The following is a 25,320-nucleotide window of genomic DNA, read 5'->3' on the forward strand; positions in this document are numbered from 1 at the left end:
GTCTCCCGTGGATCCAGACGGCTTCCATAGGCTTCAATAGAAGCCTGCGGGAGCCGTCCGCGCGGGAGACCCGTACTAAAATGGAGCATGTCCGGATTTTTTCCTGCACGCGGGACCCGCCCCTGCAGGGAAAAATGACATCCGCAGGTATTTAACTACCTGCGGGTGTCTAATGCATCCCTACGGGGCGCGGATCCGCGTGCGGGAAAAACGCTCTGGATTTTAATTCTTAATTTGCCCGTGGACATGAGGCCTAAGTGTCATGCCAGTGGTATGGCCATTGATTGGCTGCAGCAGTCATATGCTGGGCGCTTGTACACAAAGACCAAGGGGACTGTGGGAGCTCAAGTTCTAGATCACCGAGGGAAACATGTGGTGAGTTGTGTTCCTTTTCTGTTTTATACAAGTCGAAGATGTCTTAAAATATTTTTTAAGTTGGATATTCCCTTTAACCTTCTCGTATTTTCTCACTACTATAGTAGTTTGGATCAGCAAAGATATTTTCCCTCTAGAGGGAGTCAAGACCTTTCTATAAACAAGCACTATCTCTGTACATGAGGTGTGAATGTGTGAACATTCAACGAGGGACTCTCTTGTTGTTGAAGCCCCCACGTATGTATGTATGCCATTGGAGATTAAAAAAAAAGAGGAAAACAATACATCATGGCTAGTGCCGCATCCATAGCAAGCTAGATTTTAAAATTATCGTGTTATTTATCCCACATGTAAAATCTATCAAAGAAAAAATTAAAACTGTCAGAAATGCTGTTTTCTGTATCTCCATCCCCCCCAAAACTGATTAGAAAGTGATTTAAAAAAGTTATGTGTACCTCAAAAAATGAAATCAAAGGTTTGGTACGGTGTTAACCAGTAGAGCAAAATGTGATTGCTCCCAGCAAGAGAAACCAAGTGATCTTGTAGGTATGATAGCTTTTAATGGCTAACAAAAATACATGATGTTATAGCCAGCTTGCGAACCTCTCGGGTTCTTCGTTAGCCTGACGGTTACGTCCCCTAACAACACCATAACTTAGTTTCTGGTGCTGTGGGAATGTGTCAGGTTCCCCTTAAAGCGACCCTCTGGTCTCGGGACAAATTTCTGTCCTGGGAGTGGAGATGGGGGTATAAAACCTTTTGCTGTACTTTGCTGCTGTCCCTCCGATCCATTGGCTGCAATTTTCGAGCTGCCTAATGCACATTGCGCACTGCTCGTTGAATGGCCAGAGCAGGTATATTGCATTGGTAGTCTAACACTATTAATGCACTCTTTGGATTAGGTAGTCTGAAGATTGTGTTATCCATCTACTTAGGCCAAAAAACAGGTTGTGGAATCGGAGGATCAGAGCGATATTTGCACAGAAGACCAATAGCAGGTAGTATAACTGCCTCCTTTTGTCCTAGGGCAAGAGTTTGTGCTGAATTAGGAGGGTAAGCTTAACCCCTAAGTGACCAAGCCTGTTTGTGCCCTAATGGCCAGGCCAAATTTTGGAAATCTGACGTGTCACTTTAACATAGAATAACTCCATAAAAGTTTTGCATATCCAAGCAATTTTGACATTTTTTTTAAACGCATAATATACTTCATTTAGGTGGTAAAATAGACCGATTGAATTTGTGTATATTTATTAAAAGCACCAAAATTGTCATTTTTTTCACATTTTCAACTGCAATATGTCAAATATGTATAATGTCAAATGTGTAAACATACTGTACAAATTTTTGATAAGAAATATACTTCCATCTTCTTACTTCATTCTGGATGCACATTTGAAAAACATTAGTTTTTAACCATTTGGGAGACGAACAAATTTAACATGAATTTTTAAAATTTTGCTAAGCCATTTTAAAAACGACACCCTTTAACCCCTTGAGTGGCGGGTTTCCTACCACCCTGTCGTGCCCACCAGGGCAGGTTTTTTAAAATGGTCTAATCATTGAATTTCAACTAATTTTGCAGTTGCGTCTCAAGAGCTATAACTTTTTCATTTTTCCATTGACATGGCCATATAAGGGCTTGTTTTTTGCGGGACAAGTTGTGATTTTTTTTAAACAGGGGGGAGGAAAAAAAGAAATGGGGAAAAAGAAAAAAAGGGGCCATGTCATTAAGGTGTTAAATAATGTATTAACTTTCTTCTCTGGGTCATTATGACGCATGGATACCACATGTGTGATTGTATTTTTGATTTTTTACAAAGTAAAGGGAGACAAGTGTTTTTTTTTTGTTTTTTTTTAATTATTTTTTTGTCCCTTTAGGGGACTTCCACAGGGACCCATCAGGACCCCTGATCACATTCCAGGGGTCCGATGGTGACAGCCCTTTACATGCTGCAGTGACAGCCCTTTACATGCTGCAGTCACATAGACTGCAGCATGTAAAGGGTTAACACAGCAGAGATCGGAGGTTTTCTCTGATCTCTGCTGTAAGAGCTGGTACCTAGCTGTCCTCTGACAGCTAACAACCAGCTCTCCCTGCCACAGAGACCATCGGCTTGCTTCTGACAAGCCGATGGTCTCTATGGCAACCTGTAAACAAAGCAGGAGGTTGCCGACATATCGGCAATATCTTCTCTGGTTTTTCAAAGCCCTTGCACTGCTCTGTGTGGGTCTGTGCAGGCAGAGCACAATGTCACAGCTTGTGGCATTGTGCTCTGCAGCTCCCATAGTGATACATAGCCCGGAAATCTTCCGGGCTATGTCACTATGAGCAGTGGAGCTCGTCCCGGAAAATTTCCGGGCGTGCCACTCAAGGGGTTAATGTATTCACTGAGGGGTGTCATGAGTATTTTGACCCCACAGTTTTCTTTCAGGCCTTAATGCAATTTAGAGGACAGAAAATAAAATGTCATATTTTTGCAAATATGCCACTTTAATGGCAGTTTTTTTTCTACAATGCATATGAAAATGAGGATTTGTCCCCCAAAATGGATCCCCCTATTTGTCCCTTGTTCAGAAACATACCTATTGTGGCCCTAATATTATGTCTGTATGCACAACGTGGCCCAAACCGAAAGGAGCAGCCGGTGGCTTTCAGAACAGAAAATTTTGCTTGAAGGTGTTTTAGGCCCCATTGCCCACTTGTAGAGGTCTTGAGTGGCCAAAACGGTGGAGAACCCCCACAAATGACCCCATTTTGAAATCTAGACCCCTTAACAAATTCATCTAGGGGTATACTGCATATTTTAACCCCCGAGGTTTTTGAATGAATCTAAGCAAAGCAGAAGAAAAAAAAATATTTTCATTTTTTTTGCAATTGTGTAATTTTAAAAACAGTTTGTTTTGTACAGCACACATATGAATAAAGACTTGCAGCCCAAAATGGATACCCAAGTTTGTCCTGTCTTCAGAAATATACCCATTAGAGATGAGCGAACGTACTCGGTAAGGCCAATTTCGCAATCGAGTACAGCGATTTTCGAGTACTTCACTACTCGGGTGAAAAGTACTCGGGGGCGCTGTGGGTGAGCGGGGGGTTGCAGAAGGGAGTGGGGGGGAGAGGGAGAGAGAGAGGGCTCCCCCCTGTTCCGTGCTGCTACCCCCCGCTCCACCACGCCACGCCCTGCCACACAGCGCCCCCGAGTACTTTTCACCCGAGTAGTGAAGTACCCGAAAATCGAGGTGCTCGATTGCGAAATCGGCCTTACTGAGTACGTTCGCTCATCTCTTATACCCATTGTAGCCCCACTCTGCTTACTGGACACATGGCTAGGCCTGGAATGGAGGGAACACCCCTTGGCTTTCAGGAAACAACTGAATAAATACCAGGCCCCATTGCTCACTTGTAGAGCCATCAATCTGCCAAAAGGATAGAACGACCCCATTTTTAAATCTAGACCCCTTAGCCTATTTATCTAGGTGTGTAAGCATTCTGACCCCACAGTTTTTTTCAAAAATTATTTTAAAGCAGGTGGAAAAGGAAAAAAATGTAATTTTTTTCATAAATGTCACTTTCATGACAGTTTCCTTTTTTCAAGCAGAGAAAACTATGGAGACGCACCCCAAATTTTATAGCAGTAGTGTTCATCAATACGCCCATTGTAGCCTCAATCTGCATACTGGACACATGGCTAGGCTTATAATCCTACACCCGTTGGATTTCAGGGCACAACTGAATAAATTCCAGGCCCCATTGCTCACTTGGGCAGAAAAAATATTGACCCCCTAAAAAGAACCACCCTCACCCTTTTTGGCATTCCCTAAATCTTAGATAAAAGTAATAATGTAAACTGCGTGGTATGTCTGAAAACAGGGGTAATTACAGAGGTTTGGTTGGGATAGGCACATGGGGCAATAAAACCAGGAAATCCCTCCTCCTCACATGCTTGCTGCAAACGCAACCCTTTTTGGGGAGTATCTCTTGATCTCAGCGGCAGGGATGGGGTGTAGAAAGTAGCACTCTGTGAACCTTCGCACCTCCTCAGACTTGTAAGCTTGCTGAGGCATGGCGGTCTCAAACAGAAGGTTTCTACAAGCTAATGTGAGTGGAATTGTGTAATACAATGCATTTGATAGATCTGCTATTACCGCAGATCAAACGCTTGCGGAATCCGCAATTCCGGTCATATAAGACCAGCCTAAGGTAGATCTCTACCTTGTGACACCATTAGATAATGGCAATCATGTGACCCGGCACCACTTAACGAGGCCTTCAGTCACTGCTCCATGCTCTTGGCTACCTTTGGTAGCTAAAAGAAAGGAGATTTTAAATTTCCTGAGCCCTCCATGCTTCTGCACGTGTCCATCATTTTTTTGGCGGGAGCATATGCAGAAACCGGGAAAGGTCCGTGAAGGATGATCGCGTCTGGGTTCAAATGCGGAGGCCTCCAGTAAGAAGTTTCATCTCCCTTCACCGATCGCACATCACCAGAAGCCTTAGGTAAGTAATTTCTTGTCCCTTCACAGAACTTTTTTTTTTATACTTTACATGATCACCGTTATCTATTGAACAATAATCCGAACAGCGATCATGTGAACAGAGATTGCATACCGTGGCCCCTAGTGATATCTCCTTGCTCTCTGGGCAGCTGGGAGCAGGGAGGTTTTAAATTTCCTGTCCTCTACCAGCTTCTGTGTATGCGCCCGACATTTTGCATGTGGTGCGAATGCACAGAAGCCGACAGCAGGTCCTTGCAGGATCAGATCGCCTCGGGACATCACAGAGGCCAGAGGTGAATAGTTTAATATCCTCTCAGGGATCCAATCCATGAGGGAAAATGATTCATTAGCTTTTTTTAACTTTTTTACGATCACCGTTATCAGTTGGATAATGATGATTGTGTGACTGGGGTCAGCACAATGCAGCCCCATATAACAGCTCCATGGTCTCGGCTACCTCCAGTGGCCGATAGCAGAAAGCTGTCACACTCAAAGACCAAGGGGGTTTAGTCTACTGGTTCGGCATGTTTTTACGGCCCTGTAGAATAAAGCCCAGAAACCCATAACATTAAAACTTGTATGGGTGGTCAGTAAGGGGTTAATTATCATCTGGTATAATCAGGAAATTGTTTGTCTTCCAACAACTAGCCAGTAACTTTGCAGGAAGGTGTGTGCTTCAGCGACCGTGAAATTGAACAAGTCAACAAGAATCTCTCCGTGTAAAAGAACATAAAAAACTGTATTCCGTACGCTTTAGCAATTATTTAGACATAAATTGTCCCATGTAAAGTCACCTTAAGACTTCAATTCCTTTGTCAGGCACACGCAACCTATATTTTCTATACGTTTTTTTCACAATTACAAGCATTGCCTGTAGAGATTGAGACTGAGATTGAAATTTTAAGAATCAGGTAACAAAAACAACCCATAATATCCGCAGTACTTCAGAACAGTGCAGTGATATGAAAGGAACAAAGAGGGCAGAATGAGAAGAACAAGGTCGCAAGGAAAACATAATTGTGCATAGCCTGTAAATAGAGATGAGCGAGCACACTCGTCTGAGCTTGATGCTCATTCGAGTATTAGGGTACTCGAGATGCTCGTTACTCAAGACGAACACCACGCGGTACTCGAGTCAATTGCATTTCCATTTCCTGCATGTTTAGCGCCATTTTCTAGCCAATAAACATGCAGGGAAGGCATTACCACTTCCTGCTGTGACGTGCCAGCCCTATCCCACCCCCCAGCAGTGAGTGGCTGGCGAGAGCAGGTGACCGCCGAGTACTTAAACTGGTCCCGCCCGCGGCTCACCTCAGGTGCATGCTGGCAGTGGCTAGGGAAAGTGCTGATGCTTATACAGGGATAGTGTTAGCATAGGATCCTGTCTTCAAGAACCCCAACGGTCCTTCTTAGAGCTACTCCTCATCCTGTGCATTACTGTTGTGGCTGGCTGGGAGCAGTAGTGCACCAATTTTTTTTTTTTTTAAACATCTATCCCTCTGCAGAGCATTACAGCTATAGCAGCTCACTCTCATCGCTAAATAGTATGCAAATATTTCCTGGCCCACTGCAGAACAGAATTTCACTGATACCATTTTATGTGTTGGGTGAAGTTGCCACCGTTATCAGCACAATCTACTGGCTGTATAGCTTTCTGCCCCTGTGCAGACTGTCGCACAATAGCCTTTCTTTGGGTGCGGTGAAGTTGCTGCAGTTATTAGCACTGTCCACTGGCTGTATAGTTTTCTGTATTGCTACTGTATTGCTACTCCTCATTGTGTGCATTACTGTTGTGGCTGGCTGGGAGCAGTAGTGCACCAATTTTTTTTTTTAAGCATCTCGGGTTGTGCCGGCTATTTCAGCTATAGCGTTCTCAGTCTGCAGTGCATTAGGTAGAGTTTAGGGACAGAGCTGTTTATATAGGGAAAGTTTTACAGTTGCGATCTTCTGCACAAGAACCCCAACGGTCCTTTTTAGGGCAACTTCTCACCATGTGCATTATAGTTGTGGCTGGCTGGGAGCAGTAGTGCATCAATTTTTTTATTACGCATCTAGGCCTGTTCCCAGCCTTTCACTTATAGCGTTCTCAGCCTGCAGTGCATTACATCGAGGTCTCACTGCGAAACAGTACTCTAATATTTCCTAGGCCACTGCAAAGTATTTCAGCTCTGCCGCTGTGCAGAGCGTCTCACAATACCCTTTCCTTGGGGGGGTTGAGATAGCCACAGTTACCAGCACTATCCACTGGCTTTTGCGTCTTCTCCCACTCCACACAGCCTCTCTTATCTACAAGTCTCTGTGAGCGGTAAATTACCCCTAGGTATCAGCACAAGACAGCGGGTTAATGTTTTCAAGTCACAGCATAGAGCATCCGCTATTTGCAAGTCTCTGTGTGCGGTGAATTAGCCACAGTTGTCAGCGCTGTACAGTGGGGTAATTTATTTGGGCCCTGCTCTATCCTTAATCCACCATGATGAGGAGTCGGGGTAAGGGTCGAGGACGTGGACGCGGACGCGGGTGCCCAAGTGAGGGTGTGGACACAGGCCGAGTTCCTGGCCGGGGTGGATCACAGACGGCTGCTGAGGGATTAGGAGAGAGGCAAGTTTCTGGGCTCCCCAGCTTCATATCGCAATTTGCGGGTCCGCATGGTAGACCTTTATTACAAACTGATCAGTGCGAGCAGATCCTGTTGTGGATGGCAGAAAACGCGTCCAGCAATGTATCGGCCACCCAGTCTTCTACGCAGTTCACTACTCCTGGCCTAGGTACTGCAACTCTGAATCCTCTGGCTGCTGCTCCTCCTTCCTCCCAGCCTCCTCACTCCATGAAAATGACATATTCTGAGCAGGCAGACTCCCAGGAACTGTTCTTGGAAAAAACGGTTCCTCTCTCACCTGAGGAGTTTGTTGTGACCGATGCCCAACCTTTGGAAAGTTCCCGGAGTCCGGGTGATGAGTCTGGGGATTTACGGCAACTGTCTCAAGAGCTTTTTGTGGGTGAGGATGATGATGAGACACAGTTGTCAGTCAGTGAGGTAGTAGTAAGGGCAGTAAGTCCAAGGGAGGAGCGTACAGAGGATTCGGAGGAAGAGCTGCTGGACGATGAGGTGACTGACCCCACCTGGTTTGCTAAGCCTACTGAGGACAGGGCTTCAGAGGGGGAGGCAAGTGCAGCAGCAGGACAGGTTGAAAGAGGTAGTGGACTGGCCAGGGGTAGAGGCAGAGGCAGAGCGAAAAATCCCCCAACTGTTTCCCAAAGCACCCCCTCGCGGCAAGCCTCCGTGCAGAGGGCTAGGTGTTTAAAGGTGTGGATGTTTTTTAGTGAGAGTGCGGACGACCGACGAACTGTGGTGTGCAACCTGTGTCGCACCAAGATCAGCTGGGGAGCCACCACTACCAGCCTCACCACCACCAGCATGCGCAGGCATATGATGGCCAAGCACCCCACAAGGTGGGACGAAGGCCATTCATTGCCTCCGGGTCACACCACTGCCTCTCCCCCTGTGCCACAACCTGCCACAAAGATCCAATCCACCTCCCCAGATGCAGGCACAAGCACCTCCCACCTTCACCTCCACCGTCCTCCACTCCATCCAGCAATGTCTCTCAGCGCAGCGTTCAGCTGTTGCTAACACAAGCGTTGGAGCAAAAGCGCAAATACGCCGCCATGCACCTGCATGCACAAGCTTTAAATGTGCACATTGCCAAATTAATCAGCCTGGAGATGCTGCCATACAGGCTTGTGGAAACGGAGGCTTTCCAAAACATGATGGTGGCGGCGGTCCCGCGCTACTCGGACCCCAGTCGCCACTATTTTTCCCAGTGTGTGGTCCCCGCCCTACATCAGCACGTCTCCCGCAACATAAATCGTGCCCTCACCAACGCGGTTACTGGGAAGGTCCACTTAACCACGGACACGTGGACAAGTACTGGTGAGCAGGGCCACTATATCTCCCTGACGGCACATTGGGTGAACTTGATGGAGGCTGGGACCGAGTCAGAGCCTGAAACCGCTCACGTCCTACCCACACCCAGACTAGCAGGTCCTACCTCGGTGCTGGTATCTGTGGCGTTTTATGCCACCTCCTCTCAATTAAGAAGTGTGAGCACGTCGCCAGCAGTCGGTAGCGCACGGCGTGGCAGCACAGATGTGGGCAAGCGTCAGCAAGCTGTGCTGAAACTAATCAGCATAAGTGACAAGAGGTACACGGCCCCCAAGCTGTTGCAGCATCTGACAGAGCAGACCGACCTCTGGCTTTCGCCGCTGAGCCTCCAACCGGGCATGGTCGTGTGTGACAACGGCCGTAACCTGGTGGCGGCTCTGCAGCTCGGCAGTCTCACACACATGCCATGCCTGGTGCACCTCTTCAATCTGGTGGTTCAGCGGTTTCTGAAAAACTACCCCCACTTGTCTGACATGCTCGGCAAGGTGTGCCGCATCTGCACACATTTCCACAAGTCCACCACGGACGCTGCCACCCTGAGGACCATGCAACGTTGGTTTCAGCTGCCAGAGCATCGACTGCTGTGCAACGTGCCCACACACTGGAATTGTATGCTGCACATGTTGGCCAGGCTGTACGAGCAGCATAGAGCAATAGTGGAATACCAGCTGCAACATGGGCGGCGGAGTGGTAGTCAGCCTCTGCAATTCTTTACTGAGGAGTGGGCATGGATGACAGCATCTGCCAGGTCCTCGGAAACTTTGAAAGTCTACCCAGATGGTGAGCACCGATGCGGCCATCATTAGCGTTACCATCACGCTGCTTTGCCTGCTGAGAAGCTCGCTGCTAAGTATAAAGGCCAACACTTTGCGGTTGGAACAGGAGATGGGGCATGACAGTATGTCGCTTGATAGCCAGGCCACCCTCATGTCTATATCTCAATGTGTTTTGGAGGGGGAGGAGAGGGGGAGGGGGAAGAGGAGGAGGAGGGGGAAGAGACAGCTGGCCACACTGCAGAGGGTACCCATGCTGCTTGCCTCTCATCTGTTCAGTGTGTATGGGCTGAAGAGGAGGAGGAGAATCCTGAAAGTCATCCTCCTAGTGAGTACAGCCATGTGTTGCGTACTGGGACCCTGGCACACATGGCTCACTTCATGTTAGGCTGCCTTTCCCGTGACCCTCGTGTTAGACGCTTTCTGGCCAACATGGATTACTGGGTGTTCAACCTTCTAGACCCACGGTATAAGGAGAACCTTTCCACTCTCATTCCCGAAGAGGAAATGTTACTGGCGTCTGCCTATACTCTTGCTACTGAAATGTTACAGGGGTTTGCCTATACTTTTGCTACATCAATGTTACTGGGATCCGCCTATACTCTTGCTACAGAAATGTTACTGGGGTCCGCCTATACTCTTGCTACAGAAATGTTACAGGGGTTTCGGCTATACTTTTGCTAATGAAATGTTACTGGGGTCCGTCTATACTCTTACTACATAAATGTTACTGGGGTCCACCTATACTCTTGCTACTAAAAGGTTTGAGGGGTACTCTTGCTACAGAAATGTTAAAAACATGAGGACAGATTTATGGAACTGCCTGAAAGAAAATCTGTCTTTGTTGCCCGTAGCAACTGGTTTCATAAATCTCCCCCATGTTGTGCACATCTGAAAAAGTGCGACTTCTACTCTCTCTTTGTTGTTGGTCCTAGTTGCTTGCACTCCACAATAATTGAACTTCCAGTGGCATGCAGATTTAGCAGATGAGAAATGTCACTACCTGACTGAGTACGCTCCGTACTATTATCAATGCTTGTCTTTTTACAACAGGTGAGGCTAAAACACCTGAAATTTATATTTAGGAGACGGGTTCACATACTTTTGGTCATATACTGTAAAAAAGGCATATTTGCATGATGATGATGATTTATCCGTTCAATCGTTGCCGACTTTCGGTTACCTTGTGGATCAGCATACGCCATGCTTCCCCATCTTTGGCCGCTTCCTTCAGATTTTCCAAAGTGATGTTTGTGCCAACCTTGATTGTGTCTCGCCACTCTGTTCTTTGGCGTGCTCTTCTTCTGGACCGACTGACTGTCCTGAGCATTAATGCTGTTTCCAGAGAATTAGCTCGTATGACATGACCAAAGTATGAAAGCTGTTGCTTGGTGACTTTGCTTTCTAGTGATACTTTTGGTCTGATACGGTCTTGGATCGCCTTATTTGTGACCATCTCTGTCCATCTATGCCCAGCATACGCCGCTAGCACCACAGCTCAAAGGCCTCGGTCCTTCTTCTGTCTACTTTCCTGAGTGTCCAGCTTGCACATGCATACGTAGTTATTGGGAAAATGATGTCATTGGTTATCCGTATCTTTGTTGTAATGGTCATGTCTTTACTCTCCCATATCTTCACCATTCCTTGCATTTCAGTATTACCAAGGCTGATTCTTCGTTTGATTTAAGGCCCCAATTCGCCACTGCGGTCAATCTTGGATCCAAGAAAAGTGAAATCTTAGACTGATTCAATTTCTTCAAAATTTCGCTAAAGATCATTCACAAACACAAGACCTCCTTCATTGAAGCGGAACTCCCTCATGTTCAAGCTGGGTTGCGCTGCGTCATGGCCAATACGTGTTGCAGTGTTGGGGAGCCAGCTGGAGGACAAGTCTGGGTGGCGGAGAGGTGAGTAATATTTTTTTTCTTTTTTTATCACTTAATGATGATTTTCAGGGAAGGGCTTATATTTCAAGCCCTTCCCCGAAAATCATACTGCAGGGTTTGCCACAAACCATTGCTTTCAACGGGATCGGCAGCACCACCGATCCCATTGAAAACAATGGGATAGCATGCTGCACTTCTGCCACAGCTGTCACAGCTGTGGAAGAAGTCCGCAGTATTCTCCCTATCTTTTCAATGAGGCTAGCGCTGCTGCTGCCGTTGGCCCAGTTGAAAAGACTGGCGATATCCCGGCGTCATCCCGGCTTTTTTCTCGCACTGCGAGGCAAGAGTTTTTACTTGCTCTCGCAGCGCAATAGAGAAAAAACCGTCAGTGGGTGTCAGTCCTAAAGCAAATGGGAACATCAGAGCATCTGGAAGAATTGATAAGATTACCTTATGAGAACCAAGAAGCCGCAGTCAAGACTGCATTTGGTAACACTGACTGGTTTGAAATAAGGAAAGGCATCTGACAAGGCTGCATTCTGTCCCCAGCCATGTGCAACTTGATACCGAAGTGATCATAAGGCGATGCAATTTGGATGAATCCCCAATTGGAGTGAAAATTGGTGGAAGAAACATAAACAATCTTTGATATGCTGATGACACAACCCTACTTGCAGAAAATACCTAATTCAGAGTCAAAGAAGAAAGCGAACACATGGAACTGTATCTCATGTCTAAATATACATATACAATTCAATGGGGTTTCAGCACTGCATATTACGTTCATAAAAAATACGCACATAACATGCAGCAAAAATACGCTCGTGTGAGGGAGCCCTTGTGCTGACCAAAGGACAGGTTCCCAGGAGCCCGTTTTTACCATTTTAGAAGGAGTTGCAAGTATTGGATGCATGAGCGTCACACAAGGGAATGATGTCATCAATGGCACGATCATTCAACTGGTGTTGGCGCTGCTGTATGTTGCGTCTGCCAGCCAGCCTATCTGCACAGTTGCTCGCCTTCTTCCCTCAGCTGAAACATGAAGTCAGAATAGACAGTCTGCCACAGTGCCGCTGCCAGACAGATGCAGTATATGAGGAGCTGCTGCTGCTTCTAAAAAGTCTTCTACTCCAAGATAGCAGCTCTGTTTCCGAACACCTGTCTGAAACAGCTGAGCGCTTCAGCACAGCACTGTGTAGCTCTAATTGAAGTGAATTAGTGCTTTGGAAGCAGTGTAGCACAGTGTGTGTGCAAGTGTAGTGTGCCATGCACTGCTCATGCAGGCTGTGGGAGGTTAGAAGTCCATTTCTGGCATAGGAGCCCATGGGGGATTTATCTATTTCTCTATAAGCCAGTCCGAGCCTACAGAGCTTTCCATAGGTGTACTGATTGTATTTGAATATGAGTGCAAGGAAGTCCACAGCCCAGTTCTACTGCATTAAAAGTTCAATTTCAATCTACAGTGTATGTGTCACCTCTCTATAGATAAATTATTTGGGATCTGTATGTTTAGTGTTGGACTGACAGAGCAGAGGATCAGAGGATACTCTGGTGCGCCCCATCTTGACTGTTTATGTAATTGCGCACTGCTCGACAGGTGCTAAGAGGTATGCAACAGTCTATACCGATTCCCGTCTCTCCCCCTAAATTCCAACTGCTTCATTAACTCAATGACTTGTTCTCGTGATGCTGCCCATCACAGCCTAGCAGCTCACATAGTCTCCTGCACTAAGGCCCCCTGTCCCCAGCGTGACAGAATATCGCTAGCGATATTCCGCCGCAGGGGAGCAGTAGGGAGAGCTGTCAGGTCTCTGTGCTGAGCCTATCTGACAGATAGGCTCACTGAGGAGAATCGCGGCAAATCGTGGCATGCCGCGATTTGTATCCTGCGAGCGGAGAATCGCTATAATTCTCCGCTCATGGACGCCAGGGCTACGCTTTCCATAACAACGCTATGGAAAGTGTTCACTGCGTTACCCGCGGCCAGATTATCGCCACGGATAACGCAATGAACTATCGTCCGTGGACAGGAGCCTTAAGAGTCCAGGTGAGCATGAGAAAGATGGAGACAGCAAGGAGAAATTGAGGATCTGGCTCCATTGCTTCCCCTTCTCCGTTGTCGAAAGGGCACATGCACACACACAGTCTTAAAGGGCCAGTGCACACCATGCTATTCTGTCCTCTGGTAATCATGGAGCACCCCTGGTTATGTCAGGCACCTTCCACCTAAGGAAGGTGCCTTAAACTTTGTTTTTTGGACCAGCTGTAGGTGCTATTTGTATGTGTTGACATCCTGGTTCCTGACTTCGACAACTTATGACTTCTCTGCATTCTCCTGTCCTAACCTCAACTTGTATAGACCAGGGGCATACATGAAAATCATGTGACCCATAGCAAGAGTTAAAACGGGCCCCTCCACCCCCCCCACCCCCCCAAAAAAAATGATTGCTATTTAGCTCTTACTTTCCACAGTCCCCACTCTTCCCAGTACTCTATAGCTCCCACTTTGGCCGGCAGAACTTCAGGAAAAACTTCAAATACTGCAACTCATCACAGGCTCAGCATGGTGTGTACACAACCCACCCTGCCCCTCCCCATTTTAGAACAGTCCATGAAGCAAGAGAGGATGAAGAACAGGCTCTACTGCCGGTGAAGATTAAACAGTTTGTGATGAGCAGCAGCTACGAGGATTGGATGTGGGGAATCACTAGCGCCATGCATTGCTGGTGGGCTACCCACAGGCCGGGCCCTGTAGCAACTGCATGGTCTGCCTACATTGTAAGCATGCCAATGGTATGGACCATTCATTCACCTGTCTGTGCCTGCACCGACTCCTGGCCTTTTTGTACTATGCTGAACTTGCTCTGTGTGTCCTGATCCCCGGACAGATACTGTTATAAGAAGGACCTGTGATGCACCCACAATATTTTTCTCTTTGTGATTTTCCAAAAGATGAAAGAATATGTTCTAAATGCCACAATGTCATCCAAAAGTGTGCTTAGATTTTTTTTAATACATTTCTGCACAATATGACAATAATATTGTTGGCAAAACATTTGTTACATACTGTGTTGGAAGTATTTCCATTCAAATGTAAACCGCTGTCAAAAAGAGGTGATGAAGTACCACTGCTGTGATCACTGGGTGGGTCTGGGGAGCCTGAAAAAGTGTACAAAAGAAGAGAAAATGGCACATAAAAATCATGTTTGTTGAAGTTATTTTAAATTAAATGACCCTATAGACACACCACGTCTGCTTCCTATCACACTATCAGAGAATAGGCCTGCAGTCACTACTAGATTGAGCTTATCGCATACACTAGTTTGTCTTGATGGGCCGGTTGATAAAATTGTCCCGATTTTTGCAAAATCAGGCAAGTCAGAACCCATTTTTTTTACAATCCTGTAAAAATCAAATTTCCCATAATGCCTGCTGCAGAGGTCAGCATGCAGGTATTAAGCAGCCAGGGTGCTTTGCTGATGTCACCAAATATGTCTTCCATCTTCCATATGGGCAGCAGTGTACATGGACGCCTGCATCACATGACCTAGCCATATATAATATACACACAGTGTAACTAGCGGTCATTGTAAAGTTGAGCACAGGACAGAGAAGCTGCATCACCTTTATATGTCTATATAAGATGTGGTCTGTTGTTAGGGACAGATACTCTACAGAGGATATATTGCTGCTGGTGTAAAAGCTTGTATACCAGGGTTCTATTGGAGGGAACTGAGAAAGAAGCTGCATCACATTTATACGCCTTTATAAAACATGGTCTGTACATTGGGGGAGGGGATATTTCTGCTGCTGTCAATGTATATAGCAGCAAAGCAGACAGAGAAACTATGCTTTGGCGTGGGGAACATTGCAGTTCTCTTTTTTTGGTCTTAGAGATCATTCAAAGTCACCAGTCCGGCCACTACAAAGTATTTGCAGACCTCACACAGCTGGCAGAGGGGTTTAGGGAATTCAATTATCCTGCGCGAACCAAGGACAGCTCACAAAGATACAATGTATACTCTGTGGCCTTTGTTTCTCACATATCGCGCCGCCCACTGATTGTGGGTTATTTAGTAAGTGGTGTTTTTTTATTAATATAAAACAAAAAGAAAACTAAACCAGGAAACAGCAAATACAGACAGTGCATGTCAGCAGCCTCAGATGGCGTTCAAAGTCACCAGTCCGGCCAGTACAAATGTTTTGCAGGCCTTACTACAAGTGGTTTTCTGCAAACTGCAAAGTTAGCTGATTAGTTACATAAAACTACACTAAAAGGTGAACAAAAAAATGAAATAAAAGGGAACCATACAGATGTTTACAGCTCACATTATGTTCTATGCTTGCAGTATAAATCTATATACAATGAACTCCCCCTACTGGTAACTACATGCAGCTAGAATTTCATAACTCAACTTTATGGGGAGAATTAAAAAGCTGATCCGTCAAAAACCCATTTTACCATCCCTGCTTCCTCAACTGATTATCTGTCACCCCCTGGACATCTCCTATGTATACTGCGGTCACTTCTATTCAATACTTATCAGGCACCAACTTCATGTTTAGATTTCTCCCGGCTCTCCTTTCACTATTCTGTGCTAACAAACCCATGATACATCCGCACAGCATCACATGACTTACTAGAGCTAGTACTATCTCTGCCTGCTGGGAGGACAGTGTAATTATCACTACTCTGTATATTTACCTCAATGAGCTATAGACCATAAGGATACTGTACCATTATAAATGTATGGCAAGAGCCTTTAATGATCATCAGTAACTGTGATAGGAGTTTCTGTGTTCCCCTCTAAAGAGCTTGTGTGGCACAGTCCATCACACAGGGATTTTGCTGACTGAAGAATTTGACAGAGAAATAAAGCCAAGTAAACCTCAGCTAGTCAGAAATAAGATCACATGATCCATCTGAAGAGAAGGATTTAAGGAACTGTCGAGGAACTTATATATATTGGAAGGCTAGTTACATACTAAATAGAGATGAGCGAACGTACTCATTACGAGTACTTACGCACCCGAGCACCGCCATTTTCGAGTACAGCAGTACTCGCGCGTAAAGATTCGGGGGGCGCCGTGGCGGCACGGGGGGTAGCAGTGGGGAGTGGGGGGGAGAGGGAGAGAGAGAGGGCTCCCCCCTGTTCCCGCTGCTCCCCCCCGCACCGCCGCGCCTCTCCCAGCCCCCCCCCCCGAATCTTTACGCCCGAGTACTGAAGTACTCGAAAATGGCGGTACTCGGGTGCGTAAGTACTCGTTACGAGTACGTTCGCTCATCTTTAATACTAAATGAAAGAAAAACCTTTAATCAAATAACACATGGTATAAAAAGTGGTAAAAGTGGCACATGCTTTTTTTTGCACAAATAACTTGATTCTTTTCAGTTTTGTGCTTATGACACTTTTTAAGAAAAAGGGAGTGACTTCCCAAGAGAGGGCATGGCCACCATTGCTGATAGATCTAGCTATAATGTATTCCAGATCAGAAATCTACTCCAGCTCAAAGCGGGCATACACTTCTCTTTTTGATGCATGGACAGCCTGAGATAGACCTAATGTATCAAGAGGCTTGCATCTCCTAAGGAACCTTTCCCACAGGATGAAAAAGGACGTGCGACCCCGCGCAAACTGCAGTAAGTTCCCCACCAAAGTCTGCAGGCGTCCCGTGCGAAAGGTCCCTTATAAACTTGGTGCACTTTACACCACTGGGTTCATATCAAACCCCCAACAGTTACATTAAATTTTGAAAAACCCTGCCAAAAATGTAACTTTTTTCATTGTGGATTTTGAAGTTATGTCTCATGTAAATATATTTGGTGCCTAACTTAGTTAAGTGCATTTTTAACCCCTTAGTAACACAACAAATTTTAGCCTTAAGACCCAGTAATTCATTTATCCTTTTGTGTTCCAGCGCTCATACTTTTTTCTATGATACCTTGTATTATATGGGGCAAGTTCTAGTTTTTACAGGAACCCATTACAAGTACATGTATTGAATAACTTTTATTATGCTGTGGGAAGGGGGGGGGGGGCAACAAAAAGAAAAAAGCTATTTCTTCATTGTCTTTTGGGGATTTATTCTTACGGCTTTCACTCTGGGGTATAAATATTATGTTAACTCTATTGTTTGGGTCATTAAAATTTCAAAAACACCAGATTTATAAAGGCTTGATTATGTTTTACTACTATTGCGCAATATAAACACTTATTCTTAAAACAAAATGACTTTTTTGTGGCACCATATTCCAAGACTAGGGCATTTTTAAATTCCCATTGACAGAGCTGTGTGAGGGCTTGTTTTTCTGGGACAAAGTGTAGTTTTTATTAGTACCATTTTGAGGCATATACATAATATCTTTATTTTTATTGCCGTTTTGGGGATAACACAAATAATAATGCCTATTTTGGCAGGGGTTTTTTTGAAAATGTATTGTGCTAGATAAAAAAATGTCAGATTTTACTTTTTTTTCTGGTACCCAGACTAACTAACTGACTGACCTGTCATGTTATGTTATGTTTCCCCAACTAAAACCTTATTTTGCTCTTTTTACTTTTTCCTATTCACTGGAAACTGTAATCATTAGTGTTATAATGAGTATAAATATACAAACGCAAAAGTTTATTTTTAGCCAGAAAAACCTTCAAAATAAACACAAAATGTTTTTTTAATGTAATATTTCATAGTAGGGGTTGTTATGAACGTGGTGATACTAATTATATGCAGGGGGTTTTTTGTATTAAAGGAGATGTCCCGCGGCAGCAAGTGGGTCTATACACTTCTGTATGGCCATATTAATGCACTTTGTAATGTACATTGTGCATTAATTATGAGCCATACAGAAGTTATAAAAAGTTTTATACTTACCTGCTCCGTTGCTAGCGTCCTTGTTCCCATGGAGCCGACTAATTTTCGCCCTCCGATGGCCAAATTAGCCGCGCTTGCGCAGTCCGGGTCTTCTGCTTTTCTGAATGGGGCTCAATGTAGCTCCGTGTAGCTCCGCCCCGTCACGTGCCGATTCCAGCCAATCAGGAGGCTGGAATCGGCAATGGACCGCACAGAAGAGCTGCGGTCCACGGAGGTAGAGGATCCCGGCGGCCATCGTCACCGGTAAGTATAGAAGTCACCGGAGCGCCGGGATTCAGGTAAGCGCTGTGCTGTTCTTTTTTTCAGTCCCTGCATCGGGGTTGTCTCGCGCCGAACGGGGGGGGGGGGGGGGGTTGAAAAAAAAAAAACCCGTTTCGGCGCGGGACAACCCCTTTAACCATTAGTCTAAATACATTTCCCCTTATAACTGTAGTGAAGCAGAGTAAAGAATGCAGCTCCAACCAGCGCTCAATGAACCAATCACAGCCATCACAATGAATGGCTGTGATTGGTACATCAAGTGCTGCATTGATTGGTTCTTGAGCATCGCGGCTCAGCCACTCAGAGCAATTGCTTGCTGGAGGCAGGGTTTACAAACCCTGTTACCAGAAAGCGATCTTCTGTCAGCAGCTGAGAACTGCCAGCAAGTTGAACTCCAGAGACCAGCGGGAGAGACCAGGACAGCGCCTGCTAGGCAAGTATGATAAGACAACCCCCCAGAAATAAGACCCTGTGCTTCTTTTGGGGCAAAAATTAATATAAGACAGGGTCTTCTTTTCAGGGAAACACAGTATTTGTCGGAGTTTTCAGAGGGGGGAGCTCTTTCTGAGTTTTGCTATGGAGCCCTGTCACCTCTTGGTAGGCTTCTAATAAAAAAAATAGCATTTTTTTGAACAATTTAAAAAAACATTTTTGCAAATGTTTTAACAACTCACGTCATTACTTGCTTTACGCGGTTCAAATTGGAAATATAATTTAATTCTGAGTAGCTGTGTGTAACTGTAGGGAAAATGACCCCTGCTGTGACAGCAGGACCAGATCCAGTAAAAGGGAGATGAAGAAAGATAACATAAGAAGTAAATATCAAAGCCTGATATTTTAGTCTATCTGTCCAACTTGTTATAATGGACTGACACATCTTTTCCTCTCAATTACAGGCAAAAAAAATTCTGTAAATTTTTGAAGTCTTCTTACCTAGTGGAAGCTTAAGAAATGCAGGGGCTTCCTTGAAATAGTAAACGGTGATGGTGACTTCGTCTCCAGCATTCCGCAGTAAATGGACCTGGTGTGAATTCAACAAACATGAAAGAAAAATGAAACTCACAGACAGATATTCAGTATAGTATAGTCGATGGTCTAAACTGATGTTTGTATGTACAATCTCAGCATGTTAATACAGATTGTTCTGAACATATAGTACAAAAAATAAGGTTATTAACTGAGAAAGGATGAATATAGGATTTAACAGTATGTAACACAGGTGCATTATGGGTATTATTATTGTAGGAACAGGCATGGTATACTTAAAGCGATACCTGCAGTTTCAGAACAAAATTCCAACCAGGGATTGAAGGGTGGAGGGGATATATTACCTGTAGTTGATAGTGTCCTTCGCTTCTGCCAGTTCCTGATGCCGGCTTTGGGAGGCCAAGATGGCTGCTACCATTTTCTAATTACACTGTAGACTGCTCTCTTGTTATCCAACAATTATCATGTGAGCAACACTGACCATTCACAGAGCAGGTGTAGTGCATTGGTAGTACCAACACTACCAATACTCTATGTACAATTCCAATCCAATTCTATTATTATCCATTCAGTCGTGTCCAACTCTTAGATACTTTGTAGGCCAGTCTTCTACATGCTGCTCTATTCTTTACGGCTGCGTTCAGTTGCCTGATGTCCATTCCTGTGTCCTTCTTGATGGTGTCCGGACAGCTTATCTTTTGACTCCCATGTTTCCTTTTACCACTGACCATTCCAAGTAGCATCACTTTTTCCAGCGAATTTGCTCTCATCCCATGTCCAAAGTAAGTAAGTGGGTTGATACAGTCCAGGACAGATTTGTTGGTGACCCTAGCTGTCCAGGGAATTCATGGAAGTTTTCTCCCAACACCAAAGCTCAAAAACATCAATTTTCCTTCTGTCTGCTATCCTCATGTCCACATCTCACCACTATATGTTGTAATTGGGAAGACGATGGCTGTGATTAACTTTCGTTTGATGGTGACTAAGACATCCCTGCACTTCCATATTTGGTCCATGCTCACCATTGCCGTATGCCCCAGTGCTGATTGATGCTTTATCTCACCCGTCAAGCTGCCACTATGATAAATGAAGAACCCTAGGAATATGAAACTATTAACCACTTTGATTCCCTCATTGAACTTTATGTGGACTTCCTTGTTGGCAGTGGTCATCATTTTTATCTTCTGGTAAAGTCCAATTTTCTCACTTTCTTCTTTTAACTTCATGATCAGCGTCTTCAGATGCTTCACTGTCTCTGTTACTAGGGTAGTATTGCCTGCATATCTTATTTTATTGGTGGTTCTCCCACCTATTTTCAACCCAATACCCTGATCATTTAGTTCAGCCTCCTCATGATTACTTCTGCATAGGGATTTAAATGAAAAGGAAAGATAAAGCATCCGAACAATTAGGCGGTCTAAAGATGGTGGCAGCCATCTTGGCCACTCAAAAACAGGATCCCAAATAAATAAAACCAAACAATAGTCAACAAAATCAACTACAGGTAACAAACCCCCTCCGTCCTCTGGTTCAAGGGCAGAATTTTGTCCCTAGACTGAAAACCTCACTTTTAAGAAGAGCTGTCCTAACATATCTGTTTTAGAAAATACTTGTATTCTTCATGAGATAACAATTCTAGAGAACTTTAAGGATGAGCTCTGCGTTTTACGGTTCCTCTATTATAGCCTACCTACTGGAAATATGGAAATATATTTAACATCATTTGGGCATCATAGATGGGATCAGTTGCTTCAGAGTGTCTATTAGCCAATGAAAAATTACTGCAAGACAAATGTCTGACCAGATAAGGCTTTCCTGGCAAAATCAGCTGTTCGCTAAGGGTGTCCAGAGCAACAATATAAAACATTTGCATAGTCTACAGGGTGTGTCACTAGAAATATCTATATTGTTGTCAGCACTAATTGGAGATTGGCCAGAGCAAGTAGAAACAGGCACTGTTGACAAAATAATATATTCTAATGTTGTTCTTCCAAATGGTAAATTTGCAACTGGTATATAGACAACCATAATACTTCACTTTACTACAACTTTACCATCTGAGGGCTTAAACAGACGAGCGTGTTTTTGCTAGTATTTGCAAAACTCCCAGGCGCATAATGTAGAGAATAGAACCCATTGATTTCAATGGGTTTATACCCACATCTCTTTTTGCACCCATTGTTTTTGTGACCAAAAAAAAAAAATAGGACCTGCTCTATCTTGTGCGTGTTTGTACATCAAAGAACCCCATAGATGTACTGATAGTATGAGATCCAAAAATCACAGCATGTCTAATTTTTGTGCAAGTTTCACATGAGAATAGGACTTGTAATGGGTGGTGTCCTGCACATCACACAACATACGAATGAGGTGCCTGAATGCAGGAATTCCAGACACAACTCGCTCTTGTCTGTGTAAATATGGCCTTTTCTGCTAGCTAGGGTGGTTTCAGACGGCTGTAGGTACAAGTATGCTTGCCGGTACGGAGCACAGTTACGAGTGAACAAGGATTTTTGCCGGCCCTACAAACCCAATGCCATAGCACAGTAGTTTGAAAAAATAGCGTGAAGATAGTTTGTCCCTTTTATAGTGCCGCCCTTTTCTCGTCCACGTGAGAATATCACTAAGGACAACAAAACCATTTACATCAATGGTTTGGTTTTGTCGCGTTATGCAGCAGTAATTTTCACGACCGCATAATGGGACTAAAACGCTTCCAAGTGAAGAAGCCCTTAAACCGAATGGTAAGGCCGGTTCAACACAGGCGATGAGATGCACAAATAAGAACCCCATTCTTTTGAATGGGGTCATACACATAAGCAATTTTTTTTCCTGTGAAGTACAGCGATACGATACGGAAACCAAATCCTGGCACGCTCTATGGCATGTAGCTATGGCACAAAGTTTAAAAAGCTCGAGAAGAGAAGAAAAAAGCCAACTATGCTCCATATCAGCAAGCGTAATTGCACATATGACCGTCTGAAAACGCCTTATGACCATGGTCCCAATCAGTGGTTTGTGACCCCTTACTGTATGGCTCACCATAGGAGTCCTTAGTTATGTGCATATGTATGGCTAACTGACTTTATTGCAGATGTCTCCAGTTTGGATGACATAATACTAGTGTCAAAATTCACACTGCATTAATTATCAGCAAATGTTTGCAATGCTACCATTTCTTTCTTTTTTTTCACATTCAGGAAAGGATTACATGACGGTGTGCAAATATCACACTCTGAGACATAGCATCCTTATGTAAGTGAATGCGATCACTTTGAGACTCGCAAGTTGCCATGACTCAACAATTGCAAGAAATCCATTGGGTTTGGATTTTTTGCGATGGTCAGTTTGTGTTCTCAGTAACTTGCAAGTTCATATTCACTACTGAACTACAGCCACTTACATAGGGGTACAATATAGCCGCGCCAAAGTATAGTCTTTGGCTGCAGGCCATGTGGCATGTCCAATACCACTATGTACTATAGCACTAGCCTGAATATTCAATTTTCTTCATTTTGAAGTTGAGTTTAACTCCTGATAATCACAGAAAGTGCAATGTGACCATTCAGAGCTTCGGCTGCAGATTCCGTTAACATACCAGAAAAAATAGCACAGCATGCCATCCTATTTTTTCTGGTAAAATGCTGGAAGATATAAAAGAGAAACCCCATAGTCAATGGAGTCCAATTGAAGCTATTCAATTTTGTCACATGATGGATCAGTTTGGGCAGGAATTCCATTTTCCTCCTCCCATAATGGAGCAGAAAAATTGAAAACCCAAACAGATGCCCATCAGTAGTGTGAACAACTCACTAATAAATATTAGACACCCCCCATGGCAGATCAGGAGTGAGTAGATTCTCCAAAAATAGGGTCCCAGCTGTCTGCAATCTATATAGTTACATCATAAATTGCATCACAGTCACATCTGCACAACAGATGTAGAGTATATGCCAAATTCTTATTCAAAAAGGGAATCCTCGCATCGCGTCCACCTAGCACATGGTGCTGTGGTGACAGCCAGCCCCATTGAAAACAATGGACGGTGTGATGCGAGAGCATGCACAAGAAGGAACATGCTGTGATTTGATTCCCGATGCCAAGCAGAAAAACATTGCTCAAGTGTATGACCACATCCAAACAAAAATGGGGTTCATATTCATGTGAGATTTGTGCATCTCACAATGCACAAATCTCACGTAATTTTCTTGCCTGTGTGAAGGTGGCCTTGCCATATAAAATATACTGCTTCAGAAGATAAGCTTGACACGCCATCTTGACTGTTTCACGTGTATTCTTCTTCGGTATACCGGTGAATTAGGCATACCTGATTGTTAAGGCTACAATACACTTTGAGTATCACCTAAATTAAGTGTTTACTCCAAGAGTCTATGGCACTGAAGAAGTCAATAGTACATTAGGTTGTATCTGAATATCCACTCAATATAATTGCCCAGTGTGCCAAAGCAGTATTCAGGGATGACCTATCCTCAAGATATATCATCAATAGTTGATCAGTGGGGATCCACCGCTTGGGAACCACACTGATCAGCTGATCCTCCAGCATGCTCTCAGTGGTCAGGGCCGGAACTGTAACAGTTAGCTTCACTTTCACCTTCCATTACACTTCTGGTTCCTCATTGTAGTCAGAGTCAGAAGTGTAATAGGAGGCATTGCTTCCATTGATTTCAATGGCAGTGAAGCCGTCTATTGCACTTCCAACCTTGGCCAGTGATGTGGACGCCCAGCCCTGCTGTACTGACAGCAGGGCAGGGGATCACCTGATTGGCAAGGACCCCAAGCAGCAGGGTCCTGATGATCAACTATTGATGACCTATCCTAAGGATAGGTCATCCATAGTAAAAGTCTCAGAATATCCATGTACACCTGCCTTGCACCACGGTAGTCTATAAGGACAAGTATAGAATTAATTGAGGCTCAGTTTATCTCAACCCATAAAATGAAATCTACTATAAATAACATCATCATTAACAAGTCAGCCTATTTTACTGGCACAAGGCTTCCGTCACTCCGTTAATCAGTGCATTTTAGCTATGTTTTTCCTGAATGGTCACACCACTTAAACACTGTATGTTTCCATGCTAATTACTATGTTAATAAAGCCTTCAAACTGCATTTAATTATCAAGAATTGAACATGTACCATTAACTAATCAGGGGAAATCATATCCTCACGCTGCAGAATATGTAGAGGAACCAATATATTAGGAACATTTAATTAAAATGTTAGAACAGGAAGCACTTTGGTGTTCTATACGGTGATTAAATTGCAGGCCAACAACAGTAAAAACAATCTAACGTCAGATATTCAATTATTAAATAGCATGGAAATAAGATAAAAAGGTTCTTGTTAATGCGTTATAACACAGAAACTGCAATATATTAAGGATTTTACTACAGGTGGAATAAATCTGGAATAAACTAACAGTCATTGGCCCAATATTTGTCATCAACAGTCAAAATTTAAAGGGAAGTAAAGACTCTTGTACATTTTTAATGTGCCAACCCATCCAATATAAAGCAACATAGCATATGGTTTTGATCAAAAACATTCTACAATTTTTGTGTATGCAGCTCCTATGCAGAAGTATGTGTCTCTATGTCTAGACTACAAACAAACCCTGCATGTAATCTGAGGTGAAAGCCATGTTTCAAACTCTATTAACACTACCCTCCTCATTTGTAGCATTATTCTTGACTAGTGT

General features: G+C 44.2%; 1 protein-coding gene across 1 annotated transcript in view; it reads right to left on the reverse strand.

Moving 5' to 3' along the window:
* SNTG2 (syntrophin gamma 2) overlaps positions 1–25,320 on the reverse strand; it is a 202,949-nt gene that overhangs the window by 128,992 nt on the left and 48,637 nt on the right. Inside the window, exons 7-8 of the mRNA XM_066596680.1 lie at positions 19,542–19,629; positions 14,542–14,633 (exon numbers count right to left, since the gene is read on the reverse strand). Coding sequence (XP_066452777.1) covers positions 14,542–14,633; positions 19,542–19,629 — 180 coding nt within the window. The remainder of the gene's footprint in view (positions 1–14,541; positions 14,634–19,541; positions 19,630–25,320) is intronic.

Source organism: Eleutherodactylus coqui, chromosome 1, assembly GCF_035609145.1.
Source record: "Eleutherodactylus coqui strain aEleCoq1 chromosome 1, aEleCoq1.hap1, whole genome shotgun sequence".
NCBI classification, from domain to species: domain Eukaryota; kingdom Metazoa; phylum Chordata; class Amphibia; order Anura; family Eleutherodactylidae; genus Eleutherodactylus; species Eleutherodactylus coqui.